We start from the raw sequence: 19051 nt of genomic DNA, 5'->3' as shown, positions 1-19051 counted from the left end.
GAATCTGGAGGGAAGTCCAGAGCGCGAGGTTTCCTTAGTTTACATCCAGTCACAGCATCAAAAAAAGATATCAGTGTTAAACAAAGATGTCGTCATCAGCGGCTTTAAGCTTTGAAGCTTCGATGTAGCATCAGGCCAAATTAACAAACCGACTCACAACATTAAATAAATTCAACAGCCAATAGCATGAAGGAGGAGGAGGAAGTGGAGCTGAAGCTAACAGGATGCTAGTGTGCACAGTTTCCTGATCAGTGTTTGTCAGCTTTCAACCAAACTTCAGTTATGAAGTTCCACAAAAAATGAAATGAAATACAGAAAGCAATTTCAGACCACGAGAAAATATTCAGCCACAGCAGGAAGCACCACAGGTGTCCACAGGTGTCCACAGGTGTCCACAGGTGTCCACAGCTGTGCTTCTCTGCTCAGGTGCGAGTCTTCACCTACCTGATCGGCAGAGAGATGACCTTCGCTCAAAACACCAAGTGGATCGCCTGCAACAACAAAGGTCAGCGGCGTGTGAGTGTGTGCACATGTGTGCGAGCGAGGGTGTGTGTTCAGCGCATGCAGCCACACACTGTGTTTGTGTGTTTTCTCAGGTTACTACACACACATCTCCACGCTGGCCGACGTGCAGGAGAACGTCATGGAGTACCTGCACGTGCTCAGCCGACCAATGGTGATCAACCACGACCATGACATCATCTGGACAGAGGCCTACATGGACACGGTGGTGAGCCGAGCCAGCCAATCAGAGAGCTTGAAGGAGCAGTTCATTAATTATAAGAGGGGCTCTTATTTGAAGCAGCTTCGTTAAGCTTGGTTTAGGCTTCTGCGTCGCGGCGACGCCGTACCTACGCCGTCGACGCAGACCCCTACGCGGACCCTACGCCGTAGCCTGACGCGCGCCTCCAAAAAATCCTGACTACGCGTCGCGTCGACGCGTAGTGACGTGAACGTCGAGGACTGTGATTGGTCCGTTCAGAACGTAATTTTCGGTTCAGTCGCAGCCCTATGGGCGCAGCACAACAACACCGCCATTTTCAAAGTTTCTGTGTGAGAGCTACAAGAAAAACTGGACCAAGCCGAAGAAAGAATTATTGAGGAGGTACGCAAGTACGACCACCTCTACAACTCCTCTTCGCGGCAGCAAGAGCCCCCGAAACCATACAAAGACACAGCCGCACCCCCCTAGCGGCTTGGCAGTGAATTGCGGAGCAACGCGTTCCCTCGATGCAGAACTACGAATGCTCAGTGACGGCGTAGGGTGTACGCCGTAGGTACGGCGTCGCCGCGACGCCGGAGCCTAAACCAAGCTTTAATCAGGTCAGATATGATGTAATAAAACCTTTGAACTGCTCCTTTAAGTACAGTGGTCGTCTTCATCTTCATCATTTTCATCATCATCGTCACTGTCACTTCACCTTCATCTGTCTGTCTGCTTCTTCCCTGTGTTTTGGCTCATTCTCCCATGATCCTCTGGGCCTTTCCCTCCATCGCTCTGGCAGCTTCCCAACACCAAAGAGGTAAAGAAGAAGAAGAAGAAGTCGTAGTTTTAGACGAGCCGTCTGTTCTTCTTCACGTGTTCCTTCAGTGTGTGTTTATCAGTGAAATAAACGTTTCTGCTCTTAGTTTTACTTGTTTTTGCCTCAGATTTGAGGAGAATGTTGAGAACACGTTTCACAAACCTCTGAAGTTCTTTCTTAGTTTTCCCAAACTCTCTCTTCACTTTTCATTTGCTTCATAAGACTTGACTGAACGCATATTAATGACCCCCTCCAAATTATTTCAGGACCTCCCAGAGTGTCATGGCCCGCATGTTGAGAACCACCAGTTTAGACTGTAGTGACTGATGTACTTTTACCACCAGGGTACTGCAGTGAGGCACAGTGCCCCCTGGAGTTCAGCCTCAGAGCTGCACACTGTCACCGTAAACAAAAGGTTACGTCTGAGTTCAGAGTAGACAGCATGTGATTTATATCACGATGAGCGCCGTCATTTCAAATGTCCGGCCATCTTTAAGAATCTCTTCTTGGATCCGTCTTTGTGTTGATGAAAGTAACGACAGTGTTTTCTCGATGTTTCTCAGCTCTTCACCACCAAAGCTCAGAGTCTGCTGCTGATGACCTCGGTGGCCATGCCGGTCTTCAGCAAGAAGAAGGAGACGGTCAGTGTCCGCTCAGACGCTCGCTCATCTCACAGTGAAGTACAGCGTGTACTTGTACACTGTGTACAATCTGTCACATGAACCCAGATGTTCTGCCAGCGGAGAGCAGCTGTTCCTGATGATAGCTTTGGTCCTTCACTGGTCCAGGTTGAAATATCAGATCAGATTTTTAAACATTCCTGAGTCCGGACGATGAATCTGAATGACGAGCAAACCTCTTCAACGTTTGTCCAACACTTCATGACCTCCAGAACTAATGCCTCCACTTCTGTGAGCCTCACCCACTGTGTAAAACTCGCAAACATGCTAAATTACATGCAAGGTGAACATATTTCAACGAGCTAACATTAGCATCTAGCTGTGTGATTTATGGTGAATGTTAACATGTAAACTAATGTAAACAAATGTCAAAGAAAATGTTTGTAAGAAAGTCAGTTGATTTCAGACTGAAGGAAGTTGAATTTTACAAAATTATCAGATAGTTTTAACTTCATCAATGATTTCTCTCTCTCCTGTTTGTGTCATTAAAAGCATCGACACATGAGAACAGCTCGCCGGTTTCCTCCCTTTAACATCGGCGGACAAATAGATTACAAAGAGTCTGATTTACTGATGCAGGAGTGCAACCGAGTCCAGATTCCAGACTGAATACTTTGCCCATGTTTGATCAGCAGTTCACATTGGTGATACAGAAGCAGCCACAGCGTGTGTGTTAACAGTCAGCATGTTATGACGCTGACTGCTAACATCCATGTTAACATGTTAGCATGATGACAGGCTTCCTCTCTAGAGCTGCTGTTTTAGAGCGACATTAACAATCATACGCAGAAAAACCCACCAGAAACAGTGACGAACTGCAGAAGTTCACATTTTAAACTGCTTCACGTCACAAAAACTAAACTGAGCTGTGTGTAACGAAGCAGTTCTCTGATGCCCGTCTCTCCAGCTGTCCCACGGGATCCTGCTGGGCGTGGTCGGCTCTGACATTCCGCTGATGGAGGTGATGAAGCTGGCGCCCAGATACATGGTGAGCTGAGGTCCGCAGGGAGCCAGGCTAAAGGACGAGACGACGGATTTCACAATAAAAGCTTTAAATGTTCCTAAATGTGTTCACAGCTGGGAGCTCACGGCTACGCCTTCCTCATCACCAACAACGGCTACATCCTGGCTCACCCTGACCTTCGACCTCTGGTGAGTCCGTTTCATTGGTGCAGAAAAGAGATTTTAGCTCGAAGCCGCAGCAGCTCTGATTAACTGGATCTCTATTTAAAGAAGCACTATTACAGTGTGGCAGACGTCCTGAAGGGTATGCTGAGGGGACGCGCTATTAAGTATTTATAAGGACAGTTATACAGTATTTCACTACTGATGCACACACACACACACACACACACACACACACAGTTACAGTGTGTCCTCTGTCCTACAGTATAAGGATGGAAAGAAACTGAAGCCCAAGCCAAACTACAACAGTGTGGATCTGTCTGAGGTGGAGTGGGAGGATACAGAGGAGAAGGTAACCACACACACGCACACACACACACACACACACACACACACACACACACACACACACACACACACACACAGTTACGAGACCTGAAGAAAAGTCTTTGATGAGACACAAAACGTTTTCAAGCCTCTACAAAGTCCAGATGCCCTCGATTCCACCCTCCGTGGTTTAACCTAAACCCAGTATTAACCCAGCCCGACCCAAGCTCATCCTCTGACACAGACAGCAGCTGCTGTCCAGTTTGGGACGCTGCTTTTGGAACGAAACCTTCCACATATTTTAGTCTAGTTTTAAAGTCTAACGCTGTCAGACCTGAGCGGGTAGACGCAAGGTTCCAGGAACGAAAGAGGAGGACACAGATTTGACTTTGTGTTAAACTTGTTGGTTTCCTCTGGTCCTCCAGCTGAGAACGGCCATGGTGAAGGGAGAGACCGGCAGCATCAGCCTGAACATCAGAGCCTCGGTGGATAAAGGAGTGAGTGGATCCGTCTGTTCTTACATGAATAAACCTTTTGTTTCTGTGATGAGCAGTTTTTATCTTCACGTGCCGTTTGGACGGGACGATCCTGGACTTTAATGAAGTAGAGTAAGTGTGAATAAACGCTGTCTGTTTGCCGCCTGCATTGCTCTGGCTGTACCTCACAGGAAGTGATGTCATCTAAGCTTCTGGTTTGTGCATTACTAAATGTTAGGACAGAGCTGCCTCCAGCTCAGGAGATGATGTGATGTTTTGTTAATGTTGATTCCCGGCTGTTTGTTTCCAGGAAGAGGAAGAACTCTTCCTGATTGGTCTTCATCTGATTGGTCACAGTTTGTATGAATGTGACTGATCTCTGTTAGGAAACCATAAAAACTGTTCAGCTGTCAGCTGTTCAGCGCACTTGTTAAATTAGGTACCAGAGGCTAGCATTAGCATATCATCATTAGCATCAGCACTTATTAAACCGCTGGCTAGTCGGCGAGCTAACAGTTCAGGCTAACAGAGGTGAGTCAGCGATCTAAAGATGAGTCACAGCCACATTAACTTCTCCTTATGTTTCCTGGATGTTTGATTAACTCTGACGCTTCATTTTTGACGAACCGCTAAGATGTTCGACAGTGACCGATGATCTGAACGTGGTCCCTTTCTCCTCCAACAGAAACGTCCTCTGTACCTCACCAATGATTACTTCTACACAAACATCGATGAGACACCTTTCAGGTAAGCCAGCTGTTTTGTCCTCAAGCCTTTCAAACAGCTTAAAAGGTGCTTTTAAAGACACTAAACTGATGTTTGTCTTCTGTCTGTGAACTGAGCCTGTCGAAGACCAGAGACACAAAAAACGTCATTTACAGAAGGATCTTTATTAGTTTATACAAATCTACAACGTAGAACTATGACTCTGGTGTTTTCTGTCCATATTCAACATTAAACAGCCTGTGTGTCTAATAAAAACTGAAATGTGATTGGCTCATCTTTTGAAGCAAAGCAGCATTCAGGCTGCAGATGAGCAGAATGTATTGAAACAGCAGACCAACCTGTGGGGCAGAACTGATGAATATGATGATTTCTGTGGCGGTAAAATAACATGCCATCCATCCCTCCAGAGACACAACTGTCTCACTGGTGTTTGTCCTCGCTGTTGGCCTGTCCAGTTGTATCTGTGTGTTTCATCCACTAGAGGGCAGCATGTTACGCTGCATGTCGTTTAAAGTCCAGGTCCAGTCAGAGGCGTCACCGTCTCACCTGTCTGTGTCTCTGCAGCTTCGGCATGGTGCTGACGAGGGGTCACGGACGGCTGATGTTCGTGGGAAATGTCTCTGTGGAGGAAGGTACGATTTCCCACAATCCCCTGCAGCAGAGACTATGGGAAATTCCCGGGAATATCCATCTAAACTACTTCCTGTTTCCTGAGAAATATGGGCAAAACTTTTGGGGTTTTTTCTTTTTTTCACTTTTAGAGCAGATAGAAATATATTTAGAACATGTTTATTCCTTCAGTTTCTTGTCTGTGAAGCAGCCGTGTGTGTGTGTGTGTGTGTGTGTGTGTGTGTGTGTGTGTGTGTGTGTGTGTGTGTGTGTGTGTGTGTGTGCTGGTGGAACACACTGAAAGCTTATTGTAATTAATGGTCATTTCGCCCAGTTTTATGAAATGACCGCCTTGATCCAGCAGTGAAATTCTCCCTGAAGTGTTGGTGTCCTCCTCTGCAGGCCTGCATGATCTCACCTCCCCAGACCTCAGCATCGCCTCCGAGTGGTATGTAAACATGAGCGATATTCAAGCAGAAGGTTTCGTGAAGCAGTTCAACCTTTAATCAGTTAACATGTGCAGACGACACAGAATGACTCCAGTAGATCAGCAGGCGACAAATAATGAGATGTTTGATGACAAGGTGAGTGAGGATTGGTCGGCAGGAGAAGCAGAAGGTGTGTCGGTGTTTCATGTGTTATCAGAGGTGATGGAGTGAAAGAGGATTAGAGCTTTGTGTGAAAAGTAGAAGTCAGGATTTATACGATTAAAGTCTTTCTCCATAAAATCTTCTCGTATATCAAATGGTTCCGTCTCTACGATCATCTGAAAGCACTGAGCTCCCAGCAGCTGTTCGTCCTGCTTCAATAAACATGTCGTCCTCAGGACTTACTGCGAGACGGACATCGACCCCGGCCACCGAAAATACACTCAGCTTCAGGCCGCCATCCGCTACCTGCTGGGGAAGGAGCCCGACCTCGAGTGTAAGACGCTGAAACGATGAGCCTGGACACTTTGTCCTCCGTCCACTTTAATAATGAGTTCATTAAACTAGATCTCAACTTAAAGAAGTTCCTGATTCGTCACCTCGGTTTGACCCCGTCTGTGTGTTGCCTAGGTGACGAGGTGTTGCTGCAGCAGACGCTGTTTGACGCCGTGGTGACGGCGCCGCTGGAGGCCTACTGGAACGCCCTGATGCTGAATGACAGGTGAGAGCTGAGACACTCAGCACGTTTACCTTTTATCATTGGATATGTGGAGCATTAAAGGGCCAGTTCACCCAGAAATACATGAATAGATGTAACAACAGTTTTCTGTTTGTGTGTGCGTGTGTGTGCGTGCGTGTGCGTGCGTGCAGGGTGGAGCCAGGTGTTGAGACGGCCTTCCTCGGCACTCGTGCCGGCCTGATGAGGATCATGAGATACGCAGGAGTGGAGAGCAGAGTGGCAAAGTAAGAGTAGAGAAGATCTGCTGAACGTGAACCAGAACCAAAGACAAGAAGCAGCATGTTGGACAAACACAGGCAGTCTGCCTTCATCTGCTTTATCATCATCATCATCATCATCGTCATTGTTATTGAAACACTGCAGAAGGTTTCAAAGTAAAGCTGAGTTTCCTCCCGACAGACGGTTTCTGACTCCAGCTGACAAAGACAACCTGTTCACCATCGATCACTTCCCTCTGTGGTACCGCCTGGCCGTGGAAAACACTCCTGGGAGCTTCTACTACTTCCCCATCAACGACAAAGGTCCGTCTTCAGCCCGTGAACTTCATTCCTTTCAAGTCTCTGGAATCAGCTGATTCTGAGTGAACTCTTGTGTCCACAGGAGTGAAGTTCATGGTGGCCACGACTGCAGTGACGGTGTCGTCCGAAGGGAAGACGGCCATGGCTGGAGGTGAGTCCTCATTCAAAACACTCGACGCTCAAGCTGGGACCCCTTTGAAAATGGGACAGTGAAATGTCTCTGCATCTCATCTGTGAGACATGTTGGCTGTTTATGATCACTGCTGGGTGGTGCATAGACGATCACAAAGCCTGAGAAAAGGTGGTTGTGACTGTGGATTGTGTTTCAGTCAGAACCAGCAGACCTGAGCAGGAAGCTCATCAGCTCATGAGGATTTTAGTAAAAACAGATGAACTCAGTCACTTGTTTTTAGTCAATCCATTCAGTTTCGTACAAACTTTCATCTGTGAGTGTGAAACTGGTATTTTATTGCATCTTATGTGGTATTGAAAAGTCTTAACTGTGAGTGCTGCAGAAACCTGAGCACACGTGTAAAGCTTGACTTCAGCAGCCTGTCAGGAGGAGCTACAGGAGATGTTTCCTTTATTACACAAATGTTTGGTTGATTAGTCGAGGAGCCCGTAGTTTCAGAGGTCAAGGACTCAGTAATTGGATCATTTCAAAGTGATTCCTGACACACAGCAGATGCTGCGTTCACCGAATAACCACGATGATCTTGCTTGCTAACGAAGCCCCTGAGTTTCAGTGCGTTGATGCTGATCCCTGCAGAGACTGTGATGTTACTGTGACGGGTGGAGTTTATCGGTCGTCCTCAGATCTGCCTGTCAGGACAGAGTTTCAGCAGGACTCGACATGAAGCTGAGAAAAAGACGGTCGTGCTGTTTGCCTCAAATGTCGAACCTTTGAATTGCCTTGCGGTTCGTTTGACTCTGGCCCTTTTTAATGGTTTGATGAATGTGCTGTTCTGGCTGTTGTTGCATCATCTGGTTTAGGATTTGGAACCGAATCAGCCGTCATGCCAGCTGTGCTGAGTCCTTGTTCTGTGGTGTTTTTAGGAAGAGAAAACAATTTAGATAAATATAGAGTTTATTATCTTCAGCATGATTAACAGTCCTTGAGTTGGGTTTCATGTTTCATGTGCTTATCACAGACAATATGGACAAAATAAGTGGAAGTTCCAGTTTATGTGGGCTGAGAGCCTCACACACTTTCAGTCAGTATCTCACACTTTGCTACGCTGGGAGTAATTGTATGTTTGTCAGAGCTCGAGAGTTTATTTGTGCTGGTTTGAAAGCCGTTGTAGCTCAAAGCTTGCCCTCTAGGTGGCAGTACAGCTCTAATATTGTTTGAATGCAGTTTACCTCAGTGATGACGCTTAAAGCAGCATTTTCCTGACAGCAGCAGGACTCTGACGTGGTTTAAAGTATGTCTTATTTGGAGGGAATTTAACAGGGGTTCACCTAACAGAGGTACCAGGAAGAACTACTTCTCAAAGTGTTAAAGATGAAATATACGTAACTGATCAAGAAAAAGGCGAGAGAGTTTGTGCAGCAAACAGCAGGAAAAATGTCACTCTTCACAGATTCACACACATTTGTACTTTTGTACTTTTGGAGCTTGTGCTTGTTGGGCTCAGATACAAACACGGAGAGCTCGAACAAAAAGGGAGTGTCGTATTCCTAAAGAAGAAACAAAACACAAATGAAGGGAAGTCAAGGTGCGGAAGTGCCAAACAGCAGCTTCAGAGGAGTTTAAGAGCTGGCTGAGAGATGCAGCGCAGGGAATAACAATTCACAGAGCATCCATACATTAGAAGAAGTGCTGCAGCATTCCAGTTTCACTGAATCTAGTCCGCTCTATTAGCTGCACAATCAGTCCCCGCCCAGAGATTTTCAGCACAATCACAGAGCTGCAGGGTTTCTCTCTCCAGACGTTGTCTCATCAGTGATGAGAGCTGAGGAGCAGAAGCAGCCAGAGCGTCCTGGAAGGCTCTGAAATCAGTAATAAGCAGTAGGTCAGAAGCTGCTGATTCGATACCCGTGCACAATGCCGCAGGTCTCTTTGGGCGGCGTCTCTTCAGGCGAGTTGGGAGAGGACATTTGTCCGTCCTCCTGGTCTGTCTCGGCTCCGGACTCGGCCATCAGAGGCTGGCCGCGGTTCTTCATCTCCCTCTGGTACCGCGCCATCAGTGAGGCGTAGACACAGCCGTAAGTTGCCGCAACCACCATCATGACGCACACCGTGCCACAAATCACACCTGCAACGATCTGCGTGCCGTGCGCTCGGCGGACGCTGACGGGCCGGTAGCGCTGGCGGACGCATTCATCTGTGCTGCTGACCCGGCCGGGCGGGCAGGGAGGCCGGGTGGCGTAACCTGACGCACCCTCCTTGGTCGGACTCTGCAGGCAGTAGCTGAACATCTCTGCTGGCACGCTGCGGATGTCCCTGCCCTTCAAATCCCCCGGGAGACTGCACTGCATCGCATCTACCTGCCCATCTATAAAACAGACAGGGAGGGGAGACAAAAAAAGAAGGGGAAGATCAGGGAGAGAAAAGATGAGGCAGAGGAAAGGGGGAGGACAGAAACAGGGAGAGACAGGGGAGGATTGAGAGAGATGGAGGTCATTATATTCTTAGATGTCTTTGCTCAGCATACATCCATCCTGCGGAGCGGAGATTAATTGCTTCGATTAGACAGCTTTTGAAGTACTGACTGAAAATACAAAGTGATTCGCTCCGGTAAGGTCTTAAAGCACTGCAAGCCCACTGCCAAAACTATCAACTTCCCAGTATTTGAGATTTGGAGAGGCCTGCTAACAGCTCTGCTCACCCCTGTAAATCAGCCACTCCATCCAGTGCTTGAAGTCCCTCAGCTTGCAGTCACACTCCCAGGGATTCCCTGCCAGCTGGAGCTGCTGTAGTCCCACCAAGGGCTCGAAGGTGACTCTGTCTAGGGCCACCAGCCGGTTGCTGGCCAGGGACAGCCAGGCTAGTCTTGGAAGCGCATCCAGCAGGCCCTTGGGCAGCCACAGGAGGCCATTGGAGGACAGGTCGAGGCCTCGCAGCCGCCACAGTCCCTTGAAAACCTCCTTGCTCAGGCCAATACTCCCTTGACTTCCGTTCAAGCCCTGGAGGACCTCTGTGTTGTTATAGGGGTCAGAGGTTGCCAGGCGCACCCCGAGGTAGTTAGCAGAGAGGTTGAGCCAGCGTAGGCCGCCAAGGCTTGAGAAAGCTCCAGACTGCAGGGTGGAAAACTGGTTCTGGGAAAGATCCAGGAGCTCCAGGCTGCTCAGGTTGGACAGCTCAGTTGTGCCCAAAGAGGAGAGGTTGTTCTGGGGTAGGCGGAGGATCAGAGAGTCCTGGTCCAGAAGTGCTAGGATGGGCGTCAGAGAGAGAAGGCCAGCAGCAGAGCAGTCAGTGGTGTTACCGTAGCAGCTGCAGACACCTGGACAGCCGTGGACCGAGCCCAGCAGGTCCAGTAGAACCAACACCAGACTGGACAGGGCTGCACAGACTGAAGGACGTGAGGAACAAACAGAACAACATTATTGACTGCCAGAACTCAGCGCTGTACAAAGACATTTTAATCAGCTGTCACCTGGCACTGGCACCTGACCATTGACCGTTGTTTGTACCACCTCTGGTCCATTGACCTGAGCTCCCTTCTGTTTGCCTGAACGCGGCTTTTCATTGAAGTTGGTAGAAGCACAAAAGTTCCAAGATACAGAACTGGAATTTGAATGTTCTGTTTCTGGGAATATTCATTTTCAACAGTCAAATTTCTGCTTCAGATCTCCCCAAAAATCTTGTTCTCTGAAGTTTTGATGAGATTTTTCTACAAACTGTATTGAGAGATTTGTCAGAACAACACTGCAACACCAGCGAAACCTTCAGAAAATGGTCTGCTTCAACACCTTAACACCTGTCAGGTGTTAACATATGATCCAGCCCTCAACTAAAAGCATGAACATCAAGCATAAAGCGTCTGTCCGGACTCACCCAGACTCTCCAGGTGACGTCGTCCATACTGGTCCGGGTTCTTCATGTCTGTCACATCGACTCCGCTGCAGATTTAAGCTCTCATCCGGCTGTGTTCACTGTTTGCTGGTTCATACCAACATTCAGCTGAGGAGAATGTCCTGGAGACAAGAAAATGAAGACAGAGGAGATGTTACTCCAGGAGATACAGAGCTATGAAGTGAAAGCATATATTTCCTTCCCTCTAAATTGACATTTGAAAGTTTTTCATGGCATTTTCTCACTCGTTTAGATACACATTCAACAATCGACGAGTGTTGGCTCTGAACATCACGAAGCCCGTCAGCCTCAGTGACTGACCGTAAACCCTCTGCAGACACTCATAGCAACTGCTCCACCCGACACAGTAGAAAAGAAAAGTCCTTCGCCCCGGAGACCAGGGTTCATGTCCCGCGTGAAAGCAAAAGTCAGCCATCAGCGTTGCTGTTTGATGACCTGGGATGAGAACATGTTGAGGGAGGAGGACGTTCACAGAGGAAAATATCTCTGATTGATAAACGATGCCATGAAGAGACTTTGGCTGAACGGCTTTTGCTGTATCCGTCATTGCTGTATCTGACATTTCGCCCATTCACTCGCTGATTTATCGTTTCGCTCCAGTAAAGACATCAGTCAGAGGTGCAGAATCTGACAGTTCATTCATTTAAACCACTAAATGTTTTACCAGGTTTCTACAAAATGTGATCTTCAGCTCGCTGTCAGCGGAGATCGTTTGGATGTTTCCAATCAGCTTTTACGTCCGCAGGCTTGTACTTTTGACTCTTCATTAAAATCAAAACAGACATTTTCTAACTGGGTTTTGTTTGTGCTGGTGATTAAAACCAGGAGAGTTTCATGTTCATCCAAGCCCTGAAGTGCTCAGCTGTCAGTCAGCGAACACTGAAAGGAAAAAATGGGCGGCTGAAGTGACTCCTTCCACTTGTTGTTTGGTCTGTTTCTCATCGTGCTCTGTTTTCTATTTCACCGTATTTTTTCTTGTTTTTTTTATCTTATGTTTGTGCAGCACTTTGTAAGCATGTGTTTTAAAGAGTGCGACATAAACACAGCTTTGCCTCCTTCACTCCTGCGCTGTGAGAGATAATCCTTGTGAGCTTGGTGTAGATTTACTTTGCTCTCTTTCAGTCTCGACGTTCATTCATCTCGTTGTTAGCAAAGGAAAAATCTGCTCGTTCACACTTCCTGCTTTGCACCTTGCATCTGCTCCGAGGACTCAAACTGAGGATTTTCTTCACATGAACCTGTTTGTCAAACCTCTCAGCCGCCATGAAGAGCACAACTCCCTGTACGAGATTAAGTGGAATATTTCATGTGCACTGATTAAAAAGCATCAACAGCTTAGTCTCAGGCAGAGCCGATCCTCAGTGCTACAGGCCGGAGATGTGCTGTAATTCACAGCGTGTCGCTTGTCCTCAATCCTTTTCATTCTCTGCCTCTCGCTCGCTCAGAGAACACACAAGGAGCTTCATGATGAAGTGAAATAATCCTCTGCGTTTTCATCCAGCAACACCAACACCGGAGGAAAAGTCAATGCCAACTTGTGTCTTCTGAACAAACACCCACTCGCAGCTCCTGCACGCTGCAGAAACGCTCCAGCGGCAGCATTGTTTCACACATACAATCAAGAAAAACGCTGGCACTTTTTTGATGATTCCTTCATTTTTAATTCACCCATTCTCCTCCTGGTATCTTGGGCAGTTTTGGGGAGCTCAGATATGCAGGGGAGGAAGTGTGCATGAGAGATAAGCTGCAGAGGAAAAGAGAAGTGCCGTCACTCCATCATCCGTCTGCGGCTGCTATAATGAGCCAGAGAAACGCTGCCTCAAGGTCTCTCCTTTGTCGCAGGTCGTTCTTTTGTTAAGTTGGCACAAAGATACGAGTCACTCTGCTGTGGTCTGCGTGACGCAGGAAAGTGCCTTCAAGCCACAACTGACATTACAGAACAGGAGGAAGTACAGTGCAGAGGGAGGAAACAGGCGAAGAGGCAAACGTGACACAAATGTGACACTGAATATTTGACGTCACCTCATGTCATGGAGAGACCAAAGAGGAGTGGAGCCTTGGCTCTCAGGTGACAATCACAAGCAGATCTACAGATGTTATGCAGGATGATTGGAGTCAGCGCCGATGCTCAGAGTGTCTGCAGGTTTACACTTTTCTCACCAGAAAAACGACCGCAATGGTTGTTTAAAATCTTTTCTGTGTTTCCATTTCCTGACGTGACCTCCTGCAGTCATGCAGGTATGACCGAGGCCGAAGCAGCGAGACGTTGTTAAACTACAACAGAAACTCCAGGTGAACCATGGGTGTGAAACCCAGTTTACATCAGTCTTCTACATAGAAATTTCCTCGTCGTCATCACCAAATACAGACCTGAACATGCACTCAGGGAGGTTTGTGAGGCTGTTTTCTGTTGGACCTGTTGGCAGTTTGTGTGTAATGTTAATGAGTCAAGGTTGGTTCAACGGATCAGCTGGTTAGATGTGCTGGACCACAGAACCGGTTGTTGAGACTTGGTCGAGTATCAGGCTTCTCTTCAAACCTCTGCACTGACGACACCTTTCTCTGCGTCGACCTACAGAGACGTTTGTTTCTAGGCTACATTTCATGACTGAATTTCAACATGTAGTGAGGACCTGCATCAAACTGAAACATGATATTGGCTAACTCTTGATAGCCCACAGCTAAATACTGAACTTGGGAGGACTGCCATCCAAAACTTGGCAGCTTAGAAATGAACTCAAAAACTTCATTCGACAAATTCATATTTCAATTTGGACCTTTTAGAGATGTCTGTGATGCTGTTTGTATATATGTGCCGTGTTTGTTGTGTGTCTTATTAAATGAGGTCATATAACAGACAACTGAAACAGCTTTCCTGTCTTTAAAGTACGAGGACGTGTTGGCTGGTTTCAGGTCCTCTATCGTTTTTATTATGAAGGTTATCGTACAAGAAGGAAAACAGTAACTCGGATGGCACGTCGACTGACAGCTGTCAGTCACATTAGTTCTACTACAGAAGCCTGTAAGAGGATGAGCAGGGCCTTTATCAGACCCGAGAATATCTTATGGAGAGGGTGACCTCTGACCCCGCTCGCTGTCTGATGGCTGTGACAACAGATGGACGGTGAATCATGTTACACGTTCTGGAAACAGGCAGAAGGATTTACAGAAAAACTTGATCTCGCCTTACATAAATCCTGCAGAATGATAAAAACACAAAGTCCACCGCGACGTCTTCATCTAAAGGCTTGAAGACACTCCGCGCTCTCGCCACCGCAAGCCGAGCACCAAACACGGGGCTGGTGTGTCACCTCGTGTTTATCAGGAGCTCCTCACCAGCTCACCGTTCGCCGGAACATTCGCTCCTCTCTGCACTACTTGGCGTCTCTTTATTTGGACTCGTGTCTTTAAAGGACCTCACAGAGCGCCGCCGCCGCTGCATGTTGATCGAGGACGTCACATTCGCCTAAACTCAAACTCCGTCCAGCACTCGACTCGAGTCTTTTGTTTATGTCGTATTCTGTGGTGCGTTTGTTCTACGGTAATGTAGAAAGTGAAAAATTTTAGGATTTTACATTTTGTGTTTTAGAAAAATGAAAAGTAGAATTTGAAGATGGCGGAGGATCAGCTGACTGCTCACTGGTCTACGTCTGGTTAAAGGTGTTTGTTACTGGTGCTGACGCCTGATGGCCGTGATATTTGTTGCTCCAGTTGACCTCAGTGACTTGGCTGAGCTCCCGTCTTTGCCTCTGTCCTCTCCTGTTGAAGTTTAATATCCAGCTCTGCTCATCAAAGATCCCTTTCACTCCATATTCGTCTCCACTGAAACAGCTTGTCAAAAGCACCATCAGCCAGATTAGACACCACCCACACAGCAGATTAAAACTCCATCCCTGAGCAGGACCGACGCCTGTTTGGGAGTCCAGATGGTGTCAGAACAACTGGTCCAATACCCCACCGCCGCCGCCACCTCCATGCTCACTCTCTGTTTTCTGTTTTTGCTGTTGCGTCATCATCGCACATCTGCTGCCGACACTTTCTTTTAAAGCACCTCCACGAGACCTGCAGTAAACACACAGGACGCGCCTCGTGCTCGCTGATCACCTCATAACAGGTGAAGCTACTCGAGGCAGCAAGCAGATGACAGCACGACACTTACTAGCGGCCGTTGTTGGTCCAGCTCTGACCAGCTGCCGTGTTTCTGGCTGCTCTGTGGAACTGAACAGACGGCAGATTTCATCCCTGATCAGCCTGATCGACTGTGTGTTCATTCGCTGTATCAGCTGTCCGTCATTGTTACCACATCTGTTTTTCCTCATGTGCTCGCTAACAGACTGCCAAACCCAGAAGAGACGTTCTGCTGAGCTAAACGCTACGTTAGCAGCCTGAAACCAAACAGTGTCGGAGGCCCATTTTCCTTTGTGGATTTTCTGTTGATGCTGTTTTTTGTTTGTTTATCGTGGCTGACGACATGTCTGGTCAGTGAATGCATCATAACAGCTAGCTGCCAAGATGGCACTGAAAGGGAAACCCCCACGTTGTCCTTCATTTTATGCTTTTTCCTTCAATAAGTTTGAGTCTCAGCATCTAATTTTACTTCAGCTCCACCTGTCTTTGATCAGCTGACTGACCGGCACCCCCTCAGAAAACATCCCAGCTGTGTTTTATAACACTTTTCATGGTTCTCCAGGCGGTCCAGGGATTCAAACCAGCAGCCCTCTGACCTAAAGTTCACTTCTTCCTCCTCTCAGTTCTGCTGTGGAGAAGTGGAGGATTATTATCTTGATTTAAAACTCTGCTGTTTGGATTTTGTCACTGAAGTCCTGCCGATGTGATGTTCCCTGCTTCATCTGCAGTGCATCGCTCCAGTTTTCTGGGCTCTAGCGTGGCGTCCCGCTGGCTGCTTAATGGCCTCTGACAGGCAGCCCTCCCCACCCCCACCCCACCCCCCGCGGCTGCACTTTTCCTCCAAACAGCCTGAGAACGAGGCGTCTGTGCGTTCGGTCCAAAAGGCCGAGAGCACAAACACACTGCAGCATCCACACTGAGGCAGGACGAGCGAGAGAGCAAGTAAACAGCAAGCGTAACACACACACACGCACACACACGCTGACTGCATGCCAGAACACACACACACAAGCCCACTCCCACATGCTTTTAGACTCTCTCTCTATTAAAAGCACAGATATGGACATGTACACAACATGGCCAAAAGTATGTGGACAGCAGCAGGTTCCTCCCTCGTGTTGCAGCTCTGAGTATTGATGGTGGTTCCAGTCTCTCCTGCAGACGTTGAACCTGCTGCAGAGATTTGACACCAGAGCATCAGCGATGTCCAGCGCTGAAGTGGGTGATCGGCTCTGCCTCACAGTTGGTGTACCAGTTCATCCTGAAGGTGTTAGGTGGGGTGGAGGTGAGGCCTCTGTGCAGGCCAATCAGGTTCTTCCACATCAAAGTGGAGAACCATTTCTTTATGTAAGTTTGTGTGCAGGAGCAAACAGGAAAAGGAAAAGCACCAACTGTTGACGGACTGTTTGAAGTATTGTCGTTACTTCAGACCCTTTGATGATTGAGCCTGTAACCAGGTGGGGCAGAATGAGGGAGTGTTTCAAGGTGGCGTCAGGTAATATTCCCGCGCCAGTACATCAGTGGTGATGCATTTTACGTCTGGTTTGCCAGAGCTGAGGGTGAGAGCAAGCCTAGCAACGGAGGAGGCTACAGCACCTAGCGATAGGGCGGAGACTGTGGCGTCATAAGCGTGTTTGTGTAATTACTCCCACTGCCAGAAGGGGGAGACAAACGTTCTGCCCTGCACGTTTGATTGTTACAAGTCTTTTAAACAACTTTGCTCAGACAAGGACAGATATTTGAAGACATTATCTTGAGCTCTTGCAAACAGAGATGGACCTTTTGTAAACCAAATCATTAACAGATTAATCGTGACAAAGGAAAGAACTCATTATTTGAAAGCTTTGAGATTTCTCGGAGGAAAAACAGACCAAAAGTACACTGAAGTATGAGCACAGGAGCGTCCACTTATTTCTGGCCATATGTGTACACACACACATACAAGACACACACTCTTACTCACTTTCAAAGGCACTTTACTGTACATTCAGTATCTACACACACACACACACGCACACACGCCGCTCACCATCTGCTCTGCTGCCTCAGCCTCCAAACAGAGGAAGAAGAAGAAACTGTTCTTCTTCTCCTTCATCTGCAGCGATCAGAAGACAAGCTGGAAATCTGAGCCAAACACGGGCCGAAGCTCCTCTCTCCTAAAAGCACAATATGGATTTGTTTTTCAGATCTGAGTCCAAGGAACCAGACTTGTCTTCAAGGACAGAAACTGGTCTCTTCTGAAAACGCCAGCAGCTTGATTCCCCGTTAAAACCAGAACACGAGAACGTCTTCGAACCAGAAACAGGAGCTGGACTGGAGTTTTATCCCAGATCAAACACCGCTCGTCATCGTCCTCCTCCTCCTCTTCATCACATCGCCACTCTCTCAGCTCTGATCGTCTCAGAGCTCCGTCCAACACACACGCAGCCCGCCGACTGAGGACGAGTGAGCCTGTGTGTGTGTTTTACAGAGAGAGAGAGAGAGAGAGAGAGAGAGAAGCCACATGCCACTGCTGAGCTGCCACTAATGGTGTGTGTGTGTGTGTGTGTGTGTGTGTGTGTGTGTGTGTGTGTGTGTGTGCGCAGTAGCACTCAACGTGTACTGAGTGTGTCCTCTGCATTAAAGCAGAGTTTGACAGAAATAGTAACAGCAGAGTGTGTTGCTGCTGCAGGCGGAGCTCTGAATGAATGAGAGAGAGAGACTCACTTTGTATGGGAGAGAGAGAGAGAGAGAGAGAGCGTGACTGTAGTAATGTGTAGTATTTCTTTGCAGTACTGCATACAAAGAGACGCCGTGAGAGAGACAATAAGACATTTAATTTATCGGAGGATAAGGTGGAGCACCTCGCACTGCAGGCTGGATGTCAGGGTGGAGCTACCTGTGTGACTCCACCTCCAGTGGAATGTGTTTGCTGCCACCTGGTGGTTTAATTGCACCACTTCAGCTTCCATAGGTGTTTTTTGGCTAAATTAAACTTATATAAGTATTTATTGTAATTAAGTACAAAGAGCGTCACCAAAATCATAAAACTGACCATATTTTGATCAGGATGTGAGATGCTGCGTTCAGACTAAACGATTGTCTGTTGTTGGTCTGTTGTTGGTCTGTTGTCGTCCTGTTGTCAGTCTGTTGTCAGTCTGTTGTTGGTCTGTTGTCGTCCTGTTGTCAGTCTGTTGTTGGTCTGTTGTCGTCCTGTTGTCAGTCTGTTGTCGGTCTGTTGTTTGTTGTTGGTCGTTGGTCTGTTGTTTGTTGTTGGTCTGTTGTCAGCCTGTTTTCGGCCTGTTGTTGGTCTGTTGTCGGTCTGTTGTCAGCCTGTTGTCGGTCTGTTGTCAGTCTGTTGTCGTCCAGTTGTTGGTCTGTTGTTGGTCTGTTGTCATCCTGTTGTCGGTCTGTTTGCTGTTGGTCTGTTGTTGGTCTGTTGTTGGTCGTTGGTCTGTTGTCGGTCTGCTGTCAGTCTGTTGTCAGTCTGTTGTCGTCCTGTTGTTGGTCTGTTGTCATCCTGTTGTTGGTCTGTTTGTTGTTGGTCTGTTGTCGGTCTGTTGTTTGTTGTTGGTCTGTTGTCGTCCTGTTGTCGGTCTGTTGTCGGCCTGTTGTCGGCCTGTTGTTGATCTGTTGTCAGCCTGTTGTTGGTCTGTCGTCAGTCTGTTGTTGTCCTGTTGTCGGTCTGTTGTCAGTCTGTTGTCGGTCTGTTGTTTGTTGTTGGTCTGTTGTTGGTCGTTGGTCTGTTGTCAGT

The 19051-nt window shown here is 47.6% G+C and overlaps 2 protein-coding genes across 5 annotated transcripts in view; one reads left to right on the top strand and one right to left on the bottom strand.

Moving 5' to 3' along the window:
- Window positions 1–19051, top strand: part of LOC143322538 (voltage-dependent calcium channel subunit alpha-2/delta-4-like) — a 50891-nt gene that overhangs the window by 12387 nt on the left and 19453 nt on the right. For 2 of the 3 annotated variants that reach the window (XM_076733790.1, XM_076733788.1), the window contains exons 12-27: window positions 427–505; window positions 597–730; window positions 1506–1523; window positions 2087–2164; window positions 3111–3191; window positions 3281–3355; window positions 3594–3680; window positions 4081–4152; window positions 4817–4878; window positions 5422–5489; window positions 5869–5914; window positions 6293–6390; window positions 6525–6615; window positions 6765–6857; window positions 7033–7154; window positions 7234–7302. In XM_076733790.1, coding sequence (XP_076589905.1) covers window positions 427–505; window positions 597–730; window positions 1506–1523; window positions 2087–2164; window positions 3111–3191; window positions 3281–3355; window positions 3594–3680; window positions 4081–4152; window positions 4817–4878; window positions 5422–5489; window positions 5869–5914; window positions 6293–6390; window positions 6525–6615; window positions 6765–6857; window positions 7033–7154; window positions 7234–7302 — 1273 coding nt within the window. The remainder of the gene's footprint in view (window positions 1–426; window positions 506–596; window positions 731–1505; window positions 1524–2086; window positions 2165–3110; window positions 3192–3280; window positions 3356–3593; window positions 3681–4080; window positions 4153–4816; window positions 4879–5421; window positions 5490–5868; window positions 5915–6292; window positions 6391–6524; window positions 6616–6764; window positions 6858–7032; window positions 7155–7233; window positions 7303–19051) is intronic. The other variant, XM_076733789.1, reaches the window with a different exon arrangement.
- On the bottom strand, window positions 5069–17809 carry LOC143322540 (uncharacterized). Of its 2 annotated transcripts, XR_013077304.1 has the most exons (5): window positions 17348–17809; window positions 11152–11291; window positions 9983–10666; window positions 7681–9649; window positions 7593–7646 (listed from the first exon to the last, which is right to left on the bottom strand). XR_013077304.1 is itself a non-coding variant. In XM_076733792.1 (4 exons), the coding sequence occupies exons 2-4, from the start codon at window positions 11195–11197 to the stop codon at window positions 9168–9170; spliced, it is 1212 nt and encodes a 403-aa protein (XP_076589907.1). In that variant the 5' UTR covers window positions 11198–11291; window positions 17348–17809; the 3' UTR covers window positions 5069–9167. The 2 variants fall into 2 exon arrangements, 1 of the variants encoding a protein (XP_076589907.1); XM_076733792.1 differs by having other exon boundaries at window positions 5069–9649.

Source organism: Chaetodon auriga, chromosome 6, assembly GCF_051107435.1.
Source record: "Chaetodon auriga isolate fChaAug3 chromosome 6, fChaAug3.hap1, whole genome shotgun sequence".
NCBI lineage: Eukaryota > Metazoa > Chordata > Actinopteri > Chaetodontiformes > Chaetodontidae > Chaetodon > Chaetodon auriga.
This window is presented reverse-complemented; position numbering and strand designations above follow the sequence as displayed.